The sequence below is a fragment of the Medicago sativa genome, chromosome 2 (assembly GCF_051527215.1).
Source record: "Medicago sativa cultivar Bolivia chromosome 2, Bolivia_mono, whole genome shotgun sequence".
Lineage (NCBI taxonomy): Eukaryota > Viridiplantae > Streptophyta > Magnoliopsida > Fabales > Fabaceae > Medicago > Medicago sativa.
In genome coordinates, this window is record NC_140750.1 from 46,078,129 (window position 1) to 46,091,966 (window position 13,838).

At 42.0% G+C, this 13,838-nt stretch overlaps 1 protein-coding gene across 1 annotated transcript; it reads right to left on the minus strand.

The window, feature by feature from the left end:
• Nucleotides 1-9,637: 9,637 nt before the first annotated feature.
• LOC146946900 (uncharacterized) lies at nt 9,638-13,554 on the minus strand. The gene is made up of 2 exons (XM_085744712.1): nt 13,068-13,554; nt 9,638-9,939 (listed from the first exon to the last, which is right to left on the minus strand). Exons 1-2 carry the CDS (start codon nt 13,458-13,460, stop codon nt 9,928-9,930), a joined length of 405 nt encoding a protein of 134 aa, XP_085600838.1. The 5' UTR covers nt 13,461-13,554; the 3' UTR covers nt 9,638-9,927.
• Nucleotides 13,555-13,838: the final 284 nt, after the last annotated feature.

The following is a 13,838-nucleotide window of genomic DNA, read 5'->3' on the forward strand; positions in this document are numbered from 1 at the left end:
TTCAAACGTAATCAATGTTTGCCACCCGAAAACCAAGATAAAACAGGTGTCATCAATATCGTTGATCTAATCCTGACGTTTGAGGAACTGCTTCTTTCAATCAGAGCCCTTGGATGGATGACTTGATTTTATCTGGACCGTGGGTAGGTCACTTGAGTAGAGAGTTGTGTGTGAAAGGTTGTACCAGATTGCAGCATCTTGGCACTTGAAAGGTTTGTGAAGCAGGTATAAATAGTTCAAACGCTTGTTTGGAACATTTTTATCACTTCATTTCTCATAAACTTAGAAAATTTCCAAGAGTTCTTTCAAAGACGAAGCCTTTCCGAACCTTCAACTTCTCACTTCAAGTTCAGTTTTTTCATCCATCGTAACATGTAATGTTCTGATGATCCTTCCTTCCTTTATTTTTATGCTTGACATCTTTAGTTTCCTGTTTAAGAAACCGTAGAAATGCATGTTTTTATGGCAGAAGTTAATCCGATGCGGTGGTTTCTGCCGTTTGTTATGGTGGTCCTCACTGCGTGTAGGGAGTCTTATGAATTTTGCTGTCTGTTTTCTGTATTTTGAGAGAAACATTGGTGACAGGTTGTAGTTTAACTCATAAGCTTCAGTCTTGCTTGCTTCAGAACAAGTTCCCCGATGTGGTCTGAGTAGACTTGCCATCGGTTTCCTCCTCTAGTTTTCAACGTTGACGTTTGATCCCTTCCTTGCCGTGGTTGATCTGATGGGTGAAGGAAGGATGGATCTGAATGTTGGATTCACTTTCTCTTTGCTCTTTCAGGTTTCCCGTGGCGAACGAGGAAGTTGTTGCGCTTGTTTCTACTTGGCTGGGGGAAGAACCCCTGGATACGGAGTCGTCGTTTGCTATTGACGGAATAGGAGATATTCCTTTCAGCTCCGTTGGTGAAGCCGAGGATCAGGAGGTAGTACTTCCTAGCACATCTGATCGAGGGTGTTTGGAGTACGAGAACCATGTCTTTCCCATGTATGAAGTGGTTTTCAAAGACATGGGTTTTCGACTTCCCTTCTCTGACTTTCAACGGGAGGTGCTCCGCTGGACTAAGTTGTCGCCTTCTCAGATTCACCCTAATTCTTATGCCTTTATGAGGGCCTTTGAATTGGTGTGCACTTATCTGAAAATTCCCACCTTCAAGAACGTCTTCATTACCATCTTTACAGTGCAACGGGGCACGGATTGACCGCCGTACCCTTTTTTCCTCTCTGTTGGACTCAAGATCACTTTGGCTATGAGCCAAAGGATTTCTGTCGGACCATTTCTAGTCTCACAGAGGAGGAGATAGATGCTCACCAAAAACTTTGGGCGTTTGTTCAGTCTTTCTCGCGGAAGGTCAAAACTGACAAATGGGGGAACCCATTGATGAATGCGGATGGGACACCAGTAACAGAGCCTTGCTTCATCAATACCCATGAGTTGTTAGTGTCGGAAGATTTCGAGGATTGTGTTGGTAGTTTGCATTTTCTTTTTATTCCATCTATAACTTGTCCTGTGTACTATCTTTCGTATCTGATATGTTTTTCCCTTTTTCTGTTTGCAGGAAAAATGAAAGATTTACACGACCGTGTGAATGAAGCAAGTAAGAATGGCGGCGTAAGAATGTTCAGTTTGGGGATCAACTCATAGCTGGGTTCGGCCCTGGTTTGACCTCTGGTCCGATGGTGGACCTGGAAGGAGAAGATCGTTCTGAGGAGAAGATGCAGTAACCTGTGGAGAGAAGGAGAGTGGAGACCCCTTCGAAGGAGCCCGCCACACCTATCAGGGTTATTCCTCTTCGCTCTGAAAGCGGGGATTTCCTCCAGCTTCCCAAAGTATGGTCCGAGCCTGATCGTTGTGGTCCTCATTCGACCCTTTTCTTGGATAACCCTGAGTTGCAGGTTATTCACGACCTTGGTCCTGCTTGCCAGAGTAAGGCGATAACGGAAGGAGTTATTGCCACCATGAAGGCTATCGAGGTCGCCACGGTCCTGAACAACGCTTCTTTTGAGAGCGAGATTCGGGAATGCACTGTCCAAGGAGAGGGACGCTTTGGCTGCCAAAGTATCCGAGCTTGAAGGTGAGGTTGCTGACAAAAGGTCAGTTGCTGAGGAGCGTGACCACCAGGTTGCTGTTGTAGAAAAGCAATTGGCAGATGCTCGAACTGCCCTTGAGCAGGTGACCAAATCTTCCAGGAAGATGGCTGAGGAGAAGGTGGCTTTGGAGGAGTCTCTAAAGAAGGCGGACCTCCCCGGGGAGGATGAAACGGAGGACATAGCTGTCCTGAGGTGCGCTGAACTCGTTGAGAGGGTTAGCGTGCTGGAAGGAAGCTTGGTGGACGCCGTCAAGCTTGGTTTTGATCGTGCAATGACTCAGTTGAAAGTGGTGAACCTCGGAGTCAACTTATGCGTCGAGGGGATTCATCACCTTAGTGATGTTGAAGATGGCGTGATAAAACCTCCCCCAGACTTTGAGGAAGATATAGGGCATATTGATGACGCCCAGGCCGATGAGGCCTTGTAACTTTAATCACTCTTCTTAAACAACTTCTGCTGGTAACTGGCTTCCGAGCTGATGACATTGTGCGCCCTTCGTGGTTTTAACACTTTAATATAATTTGCTGTTTTTTCGTTCTAATCATACCTTGTTGAAAAATGTTTGTTTTATTTTCAATTATGATGTTTGAAATGAGTGCTCGTTGCGTGAGGCTTTTTCATACTGTTTAAAGTATTCTCGAGAGCGAACTGTTGAACTTGTACGTTTATAAAGTAACAATTCGTATGCTCTGTCGTCTTTTTGTTCTTATTCTTTCGGTGCTTTTCTTGATGAATTAAACGACCTTCGAAGCAAAATTGAGTTCGCCGAGGCGGTGTCGTCTACCCTCCATAGTCGTTTATTTTGATGAAATAAATCAACGACTGAAGAGTTTTACATGTTCGCCGGCGATTTGGGACTTTAACTCGTTGTTTTGAATTGAAGTTTTGCCTTTCTTTCCTAGGTATCGTTTCTCGATCGAAACGTGTACCTTCTGCGTAGTCTGCAAAGGGAAATCCAGGCATGAGAGTTCTAACTATTTGAAGCATTTCACATCCAAGAGATTGTTTATCTAAATGTGTGCCCAAAGTTGTTTTCGGACAGGGAACAACGGATGAACGAAAAAACCAATTTAAGTTCAACGCACTAAGGCGGAAATCACCCATCGCGAGCTGGGGTTTTACCTAACATGCCGAGCAATGATGTCGCAATTGGTAGCGAACATACTGAGGAATATGTGTATCTGTTATGTAGATTTCACTTATCCTTTATGTTTTTGGATTTGGAGTGGCACGACTTTCCTCTTCAGTTGTAGTTGCTTGTTTTTTTGGAGAGGATTAAGTTCGTTGTTTTGAACTAAGTATGTACATTAGAGTTTTCTGGCTGTGTTTGTCGTCTAAGTGTATTACCTTTTGAGTTTCTCGGTATTCCAAGTTCTTGGAATTGTGCCTTTGTTAAGGTCCTCGAGTCCGTACGCTCTTGTCCCGGTTTTCATTCAAACTCTGTAGGGTCCCTCCCAGTTGACGATGAGTTTTCCCTCTTCAGAGTCCTTCTGATTACATCGGAGGATGAGGTCACCAACTTCGAATTCCCGTTTAATGACCTTTTTGTTGTGGCGAGCGGCTATTTTTTTTTAGCGCTGTCTCTCGCTGGGCTGCTTCACTTCTGACTTCGTCAACAAATTCGAGTTCTTCACGTAAGTTAACCGCGTTGGTTGGGAAGTCAGTGTCAGCGTTAGTTCGCCAAGTGAGTATGGTGAGCTCAATGGGAATGATCGCTTCTGTCCCATACGTGAGTCGAAAAGGTGACTCGCCGGTGGTAGAGTGAGGAGTAGTTCTATAGGCCCAAAGGACCGTGTGCAACTCCTCAGCCCACCTAGTTTTGGCTGTCTTAAGCCTTCTTCGTATCCCCAGTAAAATGACCCTGTTCGCTGCTTCGGCGAGGCCGTTAACTTGAGGGTGTTCTACGGAGGTGAAGGTTTGTTTGATGTCGATGTTCCTCAGGTAGTCTTGGAACTTCTGGTCTGTGAATTGAGTCCCATTGTCGGATATCACGAGGGTCGGTACTCCGAATCTTGCTAGAATGTTCCTTTTGAAGAATCAAAGTATGTTTTTAGCTGTGATTTTCGCCAATGGCTCGGCCTCGATCCATTTAGTTGAGTAGTCGATTGATACGACCAAATATTTGAGTTGACTGGTAGCTTTAAGGAATGGTCCCAGAAGGTCGATGCCTCACCATGCAAAGGGCCAAGGAGAAACCAGGGACGTTAGTTCGGCAGGAGGTGCTAGGTGCATGTCTCCATGCTGTTGACATTTCTCACAAAGGTTGACATAATCTTTGGTGTCTTTTACCATGGTGGGCCAAAAGTATCATGCTCGTAGGACCTTTTTGGCGAGAGCCTTGGCACAAAGATGTTGCCTGCATATGCCATCGTGGACGTCGGCGAGGACTTCATGGGTCTCGTTAGGTCCTAGAAACTTGATGAGCGGTGTGATGAAACCCCTTTTATATAGGATTCTTTCCACCAAAGTGAATGAGCAGGCCCTTCATTTCAGCTTCGTTATTTCATGGGGATCAGATGGGAATTCCCAGCTAGTTGTATAGCGTGTAATGGGTCCTCTCCAGTCCTCCATCCCAATGATCGTGTTGACTTCGTGTAGTTGAGCTTTCTGCCTCAGAACGCTGGGTTCGTTGAGGATTTCTTGAATTACTGTTTTGTTTCAGTTTGCGGTCCGCGTACTAGTGAGTTTTGAAATGTCCGCTCGTGTGTTCTGTTCACGGGGAACATGAGCTACCTCCACAGTTTCGAACTATTTCATTTTCTCGAGTATTAGTTGCACGTACTATTGTAGATGTTATTCTCGGACTTGGTAATCGCCATTCACTTGCGAAGCCACAAACTAAGAATCGGTAAAGATTTTCACTTTCCTGGTTCCAAGATCCTGGGCTTTTCGCAAGTCGGCCAAGAAGGCTTCGTACTCTGCAGTATTGTTAGTTACATTAAAGATAAGCCATGAGAGATTTCGACTACGATACCTTCGTTGTTTTCTACAATTATCCCCGTTCCGCTTCCTTTGGATTTGGATGATCCGTCTACGAAGACGGTCCATTCTTCCGTGCTCTCTTCGGCTGGGAAGGTCATCTCGGCGAGGAAGTCAGCGAACACTTGCGCCTTCAGTGCCTTTCTGGATTCGTAGTGTATGTCAAACTCAGATAGTTCGAGTAACCACTTCATCATCCGTCCGGCTACATCAAGTTGACCCAAAATTTGTCTAATGGGTTGGTCTGTTCGGACTATCACTGTGTGAGCTAAGAAGTACTGCCTCAATCTTCGTGTTGCTGTGAGGAGAGCGATAGCTTCCTTTTTGATCTTTTGATACCTTGATTCCGGCCCTAGAAAAGCTTTGCTTGTGAAGTAGACTGGTTTCTGACCTTCCGGTGTTTCTCTGACTAGAACGGCGCTGACCACGTCGGAAGAAACAGAAAGGTAGATGTACAGTACTTCACCTTGATCGGGTCGCGAGAGAACTAGAGGCGCGGAGAGGGTCTCTTTGAGATGTTTTAAAGCAGTTTCGCACTCCTCGGTCCATTCGAACTTTGTTTCCTTCCTCAATAGATTGAAGAAAGGGAGAACATGTTGAGCGAACTTAGCCACAAATCTTGAGAGAGCAGTAAGCATGTCGTTAAGCGTTTGGATGCACTTTTTAGAGTGGGGTGTAGGGAGCCTTGTAAGTGCCTGGAATTTATCTGGGTTTGCTTCGATTCCTCTTTCCGTTAAGTAGAAACAAAGGAACTTACCCGCTTGAACTCCGAAAGTGAATTTTTCTAGGTTGAGTCTCATGTTGTACTTTCGAGTTTGTTCGAACACCCTTTTGAGATTGGCATCATTATCAACCTCTTGTTGGGATTTGACAATCATGTCGTCCATGTAGACCTCAAGAATGTCGCCAAGAAGTTCCTTGTCGCAGAATTTGTTCATCATTCGTTGATAAGTAGCCCCCGCATTTTGTAGTCCGAAGGGCATCACATTGTAGTAATAGTTCCCCGATTTGGTCGTGAAAATTGTTTTCTGTTTATCTTCTTTGACCATTGGTATCTGGTTGTAACCAGAATAGGCGTCCATGAAGGATAAAAGTTTGTAGTCGGAGGAATTATCAACGAGTTTATCTATGTTAGGAAGAGGATGTGTGTCTTTAGGGCAAGCCCTATTAAGATCAGTATAATCAACACACATACGTCATTTTCCGTTAGATTTCTTGACAAGTACAACATTGGAGAGCCATGTAGTGTATTTGGCCTCAAAAATAAAATTTTCCTCTAGGAGGTCTTTTACAGCTTTTTTTGCAGCCTCTGACTTTTCAGAAGACTACTTTCTACGTCGCTGGGCTACAACGCTAACACCAGGGTCGACCGCCAGCTGATGGCAGGAAACGCTCGGATCAATTCCAGGCATGTCGGCTGCACTCCATGCGAATAAGTCAGCGTTTTCCCTTAACTAGGCGATCAGCTGTGCTCTGACAAGTTCAGGAAGATCCTTGCCGATCTTAAAGTTCTTCGATGGGTCCTTTTCGAAAGGAACAAACTCGAACTCTCCATCAGGAATAGGTCTAAGAAGTTTCGCGTTGAGCGGATCCTTCTTTTCCCTCTTCTGTTCCTTGAGGTCTTCCTTGCTGAACCTGGGGTCGAGTTCGGCCAAGTTTGCATCCAAAGTACTCGCAGCGGCTTTCCCCTTATCGTCAGCAGTTTTTCTAGATTGGAAAACCGAGTTCTGGGTTTTGTTTGCCTAAAGGAAATATCTCTTTGCTGCTTTTATGTCTCCGTTCAGGGAGGCGATGATGCCATCTTTTGCATGATATTTCAACTTCAGGTGAGCGGTTGAACATGCGGCGCCTTGCTGGGCAAGTGCGGTCCTCCCTATAATGCAATTATGGAGAGAAGGACAGTCGATCACCAGGAATGGGATCTTGATTGTTTTCCTAGCCTCCTTTTCGCGGAAAGTGACTAGCAGCTCTACCTAGCCCCAAGGTTGAGTAGATGAACCGTTGAAGTCGTAAAGTTCATTTCCAACGTAGGGAGAAAGGTTCTTCTCCGTCAGCTGGAGAGTTTTGAACATGTTGGTGTACATGATGTCGCACGAGGCCCCTGTGTCAATTAGGACTCGAAGGACGTCAAAGTTGGCCATCGATGCTCGCACAAGCAAAGTGATGGCTGAATTTGAGGTCCCACCAGGAAGCTTAGAGTCGTAGAACGCCAAGGGTGGTCTTCCCCCAATGTTGGAATCGGAAGGGACCAGCAAATTGACGCTCATGAGCTTTTCAAATTTCCTTTTCATGCTTCCCATAGAGATGTTCAACGTTCCTCATGTGATGACGTTGGCGGAGGGGAATTGTTCCCAGGTGCATGAGTATGGTACAATTTCCAAGTTGTCAGGGAAATCGCCCAAATGTTCCACAAACATAGCCACCACCTTGCCTGCTTCGGTACTATCGGTGGTGAGCTTGTTGGTTTTTCTTTCCGACTCAGGGTTCTTGACGAACTGCTTGAGCCGTCGTCGTTGGATGAGGAGATCGATTGCATCTTTCAGGTGGATGCAATAGTCAGTCACGTGCCCGTGGCACTTGTGGAACCGACAATATTTTGTTTTGTCGACCCGTTCCCTCTCCTATGAAGGAGCCTTTGGTGACTTGATGTCGGCTTCCGTCAGATCGGCTACCGCGATCTCGGCGAGGATTTTCTCCCTGGACATGGCCAAGGGTGTATACTCGGTGAAGCGGCCGCTGGGTCTTTTGCCTTCACGAGTTACTTTGCCTTCCTTCTTTATTTCATGGAAGGGCTTTTTGGAGGATTCGGCAGCAGGTTATTCCTTCCTGGACTTGTTGAGGCTGTCCGCATACAACTCATCTTAGTACCTGATGTAGATATTCGCAATCGCTAGGAACTCGTTGAGAGTCCTTGGACGATTAGGCGGAAAACCTTTTTAACGTATGTGCCTTCATGCAAACCTTGGCGATGAGGTACCACTTCATTGTTTCGTCGGCACCTCTTACATGCACAACTTCTTTGTTGAACCTTTCAATGTAGTCTCGAAGAGGTTCACTCTTTCCTTGAACTATGGCTTCAAGGGATGCCACCGTCTTTGGTTGCGTCCTTGAAGCAATGAAGTGGGTCGTGAACTAGTCACAGAGGTCGCTCCATGAGTCGATGGAGTTTATCTGTAGGTTCTTGAACCAGGTCACGACTCCTCGTCGTAGGGTAGTGACGAAGAGCTTACATTTTACGACACCTTGCCCCGATCGGTAGGTGAGATCTGCCTCAATGTTCTCGATGTGCTCATCTGGATCTGTTGTCCCGTCGTACGAGTCCATCTGAGGAGGTTTCTCTAGTCTGCAGGGGATAAGAGCTTCCCAGATGCGCCGTGTGAACGGACCATAAGCGTTACGGTCGTTCCGGGCATCGCTGCTATCCTCGGAGCTAGAAGGGGACCAAGAACGTCTATTGCAACTTGGCGGGGATCTCCTTAGAGGGGATCGTCTTGGGGGAGATCGTCTGGGTGATCTCCTTCTGGTTAATCTCCTGGTGTAGCTAGAAGATTTGATGCTTACTGAGTGCTGATGGGATCTTGAACGTGAATGGCGAGGGCTCCTCCCTCTTCTGTTAGGTGTTGGGGAAGGAGCCCGTTTAGGTCGGGCTAATGGACATGCTTCCTCCAGATCCATCAGGCGTCGATTCTGTTCCTCGATTAGCGACATCTGTCGCTGAACCGTGCGGAGCAGGTTGTTGACGAGGGCACTAGTTGATGTGGTATCTTCCAGCGTCTTTGTAGGTCGTGGAGGACCTTGCAGAGGTCTTTCTTGGAGATGAACTATTTGTACGGGTTCCTCTCTGGGTGTACCTACAGGATAAGGTGAAGACGTTATACCATCGCGTTGAGGGATACGAACTTCGCTTTGTAGCTGTTAGTTGGCACCATTGGCAGCCTTGGTATTTTTTTTTTGAAAAGCTTTGCTTTTTAGGAAGGTAAAAACGGGGAGAGCTTGTATTTTCCCACAGACGGTGCCACTGATTGTACCTTATCAGAAGGTGACTGCAGGTGCTTTAAATGCGGTGGTTTGAGTGGTGGAAGAATGCATCAAGAGTGCTTCTTGGAACGGCGGGGGGTGTGTACCTGCAGGTGCTCTGACGCTCAAGTCAGTAAAGATCAGAGTGTGAGGATTAAGAGAGGGAGATTGATTCTACCTTGGGGACTTCTATGAGTCCCCCTATATATAGAGGTGGAGGGCTGCAGAGCCGTTGTAATGGCACACCAGGCTCTGGCGGTTACGAAATCGTGGGAAGTGTAACCGCCAGAAAGATTATTGTGGGAACGTGCAAAGAGACGTTGGGGTTCGTTTGAACCGGTCTTGCTTGCTCCGTGCACCCCCCTCGCGGGGAAGGGGTGTGTCACAAGTAATGCTGCCAAACGTGGAGTTTGGGCTTTAGATTGTATTGGGCCTAAGTATATGGGCCAAAGCTCCTTTTGGCCGGTCCAAAGCAGATATTTAAGAGATGGAGAAGAAAGACATGAAAGTAAAAGGCTGAAAGTAAAAGTGCAGAATTGTAAAGGAACAAGAATTGTAAAGAACAAGAAAATAAAGAACTTTGATTCAATAGAAATAATTGTCACAAAGAATTCCAAAGATTCAAAGATGAATCAACAAGTCCGATGACTCCTCAATTTATAGCAAGAGGAACAACATAAATTTGCACTAAATCTGCACATAAATATGCACCAAATCAGCACATAAATATGCACCAAATCAACACATAAATATGGCAGAATTTCTCTCTTTTTAGCTTTCTTCTCAAACAAGCTTCAATCATGCATCTTAATCCATTCTTTTACTCAAAGACTTTATCATCCATCATTTGTGATCCTGAAAATAAAACGAACAAATTTACAGTAAAATAGTTCGAAAAAGAAACTTAAACAAACAAAATTCTATTAAAATAAACACTTAAAAACATATAATTATTGACTTATCACGATCCATTGTGTGGTCTTTGTGGGGAACATAATGAGACAATATCACACCTCTTTATGGAGTGTCATTGGTCAAAGCAGATATGGTTTGCTTCCTCTTTAGGTGTGGTATTGAATTCGCATGATTCCAGGTACATTCCTTTTAATAAGTGGTTGGAGGAAAATATTATTGATGTCGATGAAGATATTATAGTCCATGTTTTGGCCTTGTGTTATGAGATATGGTGTGCTAGAAATAAGAAATGTTTTGAGGGGACTGATGTTGATGTGGCTGCCACTATTCAAAAGACACAAAGATTTATTGTGAATTTTAAAAGTGCTGGTACAATGTTGGTGGAGACACTAAGTGGAGGTCCAATTTTGCCAATATCTGACGTTCAATGGACACCTTCTTTTGTGGTTTCTATAACCTAAATGTTGATGCAGTAGGTCCGATAGAGGGTGATAAGTGGGGTATCGGTGTTGTGGTGAGAGATAATGAAGGTGTTGTCGTTGATGCTAGTTCTTGGCAAGTCTTTTCATTACTAGATTCAGAGGTTGCAGAAGCTTTAGCTATGCGAAATGGTTTAGAATTTACAAAAGGCATGTGTTTTCTGAATCTCATAGCAGAATCAGATGATTATAATGTGGTTTTAGCGTTGAATGTTCATCAACAATCTCTCAACTATGTTGGCTATATTATTCGAGATTGTATTAGCTTTAAGGGTGTCTTTCGTAGTTTAAATTTTCTGCATGTTAGGCGTGAAGCCAACCAAGCTGCACATTATTTAGCTAAATATGCTATTAAGAATTTAGATTGCATATGGATTGAAGAAAATCCACCTTGTATTTCTGCAGTCTTGTCTTTTGATTTATTGCCAGACTTTCATTAATGAATTTGTCTTTAACGTCGAAAAAAAAACAAAACAGTTTCCTTTCCTCGTAATATGATGTAGAATTCAACGGTGAAGATTCTCGAAAAGAATCTATAACTCCTAACCCATCAAGATAATTTGCTATAAAGTATGAGAATTAACGGTAGGTATGAAAGATGCCCATTCTCCTACAACGCATTTTCCTTTCCCACTCACTTCCTCAACCTCTCTCTCTCATCTCCCCATTTAAAGCACAAGTGACATTGAGAAGTTGTTTAGTAGGCTTCTTTTATTTTTCGTTCATCTCTATTACTATAATACTAGTATATAATAAATATTGTAGTTTGCTGTTTAAAAAAAAAATTGTAATTTGTAACAAAATTGAGTAGAATCCTATTCTTTCAATTTGGTATGCGTCTCTACTTGAGCTAACCATCTTTAATCCTAATCCACTCATTTCCCATGGCATCAACATAGTGGACACTAGTGGACACCGCAATACCGCATTATACAAAAGCCAATTTTGCCTTCCACGCATATCTTGTGGCATTAAGACTAAACATTGGCTCACATATTGACCCTTTCATTAGATGAAAGTTGGTTTTGTACAGTTAATATCTACACCCTCCACCCTAATTATAACACACATTTAGAAAGAAAATATATTGTCCCAACATTATTTACGAATAATTAGATGCATTTATCAATTTTTTAAAATTTATCTTGAATCAATACTATTAATTTGTTTTGTAATATAAAAGTTAATATTAACTATGCCAAGCGCTACTCAAATACACACAACATGACAACAGTGATGTTTTGAGTTTAAATTTGTTTGAATTTATCCAATCAAATAATATCGACATTGTTAATTGAGTTAAGTCGTATGAAAACAATAATTTGAAAGTATAATACATTTTTTAACGTAGAAGCCTAAATATTTCTACGCCGTGTTACATCACGTCACAATTTCTTTCTTCGTCTCATATTTCAATTGTAAATTTTTTAAATTAATATGACGCATGATCCATTTTGTCACAAAAATAAAACATGATTCGCTAAAATTAATATTTCATTTTGTCAAGTAACTAAGTTGTGCTTATATGACAACTTACATATTTTTATATATTTGAAAGAGGCACAGATATTTTTTTTTTTTGTTTTCCATAAATTATCACCGATAAAAATAATGATACTTGAGACATGTCATGTCACATTAAATATAAATATAATTTTTATCTATTCGGCATGAAACTCTACACATTTCCACCGGGCTCAACTCCAATTGGTCAGACACATACATTTTTTTTTTTTTTTTTTTTTTTTTTTTTTTTTTGAGAACGGTCAGACACATACATATTCACCTTTTTTTATTTTTGGTCTGAAGACACATACATGTTCAATTTTTTAAATTTTTTTTTGGACAAAGACACATACATATTATAATCGGTACAAGACTGATTTCGTTAAAATAATAATATGAACAAATCACATCTCAATTCTAATATTGCGTGAGTTTAACAAATATCGGTTTTTATCTATTTCTTTTCTTATTCCGTGCTGCAATTCATTTCACATGATAACTTTGTTTAAAATTTCTCAACCGATAAACACAAAATCAATACTTAATTTCATCGTGTATTAATTTATCACTCAGACAAGAGAACAACTGCAATACCGTTCCTTCTGTTAAAGTAGGATTATTAAAAAAAAAAGGTAAGCAAAGAAATACAAAATTATTCTCTATTAAACTACATATTTTTTTGGAAGGGACTCTTAAACTACATATTTATTGAGTTCATAAGCATAACTAAAAGAGACTCCAACTAGCCATCAAACAATGGTGTAGCTAATAGCTAAGATCTCACAACAACTTGAAGATTAGTTTGTATGTAATATATAACTAACTCTGAGTGTTAGGGTTCCCTAACTCACCTGGGACTCCATTTATCTAAACTTATTTTTATATAATAATATAATAAAAACTCCAACTTCCACTTTTTCCCAAATCCAAAAAGAAAAGAAGAAAACAAAAACGTACAGATAAAAAAACACATGCTCTGAACTCTTGCTTCGTGTATTTTTTTTGTGGTGGTTGGGATTTGAATCCCGGACATCGTGTTTAAACAGGAACAAAATCCAAAGACCAAAACAAAACTCACTGTACCTTCTGTCCGATGAAAAAACCAGGCACGGGAGTGGCACGTGGCGACCTGAGAGGAAATTCATTCACCTGTTTCCCCTTATTATCATAATAAATCACACCAGAGAAATCCAACGGTTCACACTTATCACCCATCAAGATCGTTTTCTGCCAAACACCACCATCACCCCACTCCAACTTCCCTTTCTTTTTCTTCTTCATCTTCTCAATAAACGGCATAGCTTTGTTGCTTATGTTTTTCAGCAACTTCTTAGGTGACTTTACCTCACTCGTCATCGGGGCCGCCTTCAGCTTCAACGTCGCTCGCTTCACCATCACCGTCATCAACGTTGTTACGTTGATGATAAAACGGTTCGCTCTGCGCTTTGAAGATTCTCGAGTTATTATGTCGACCATGGTGGCGTTTCAAGAATGTTTTTGTGGAGAAAGAATATGTGAAATGTTGCTATATTTAAAGTTGCAAGAGTCTATGCTTGTTACAGTTGACTTGTACTTCTACATGTTATTTTTTATCTTTTTGAGAGAATATTTATATTAGGAAGGAATAAAGCAAAATGATATTTTCCATTAGAATATATTTTCTATTTTTGGGAACTTTGTATCTATCAATTAATTGCGTGTCTGATTATGATTCATTTGTTTATGTGGAGATATATTACCGTTTTAGTAAGATATAGAAATTTAATGATATTTACTTATTTTTATATAAATAGTTTCGAAAAAAGTAATTTTGATATCTTTATTTTGGCTTTGATTCTATTAAAGTAAGTGATT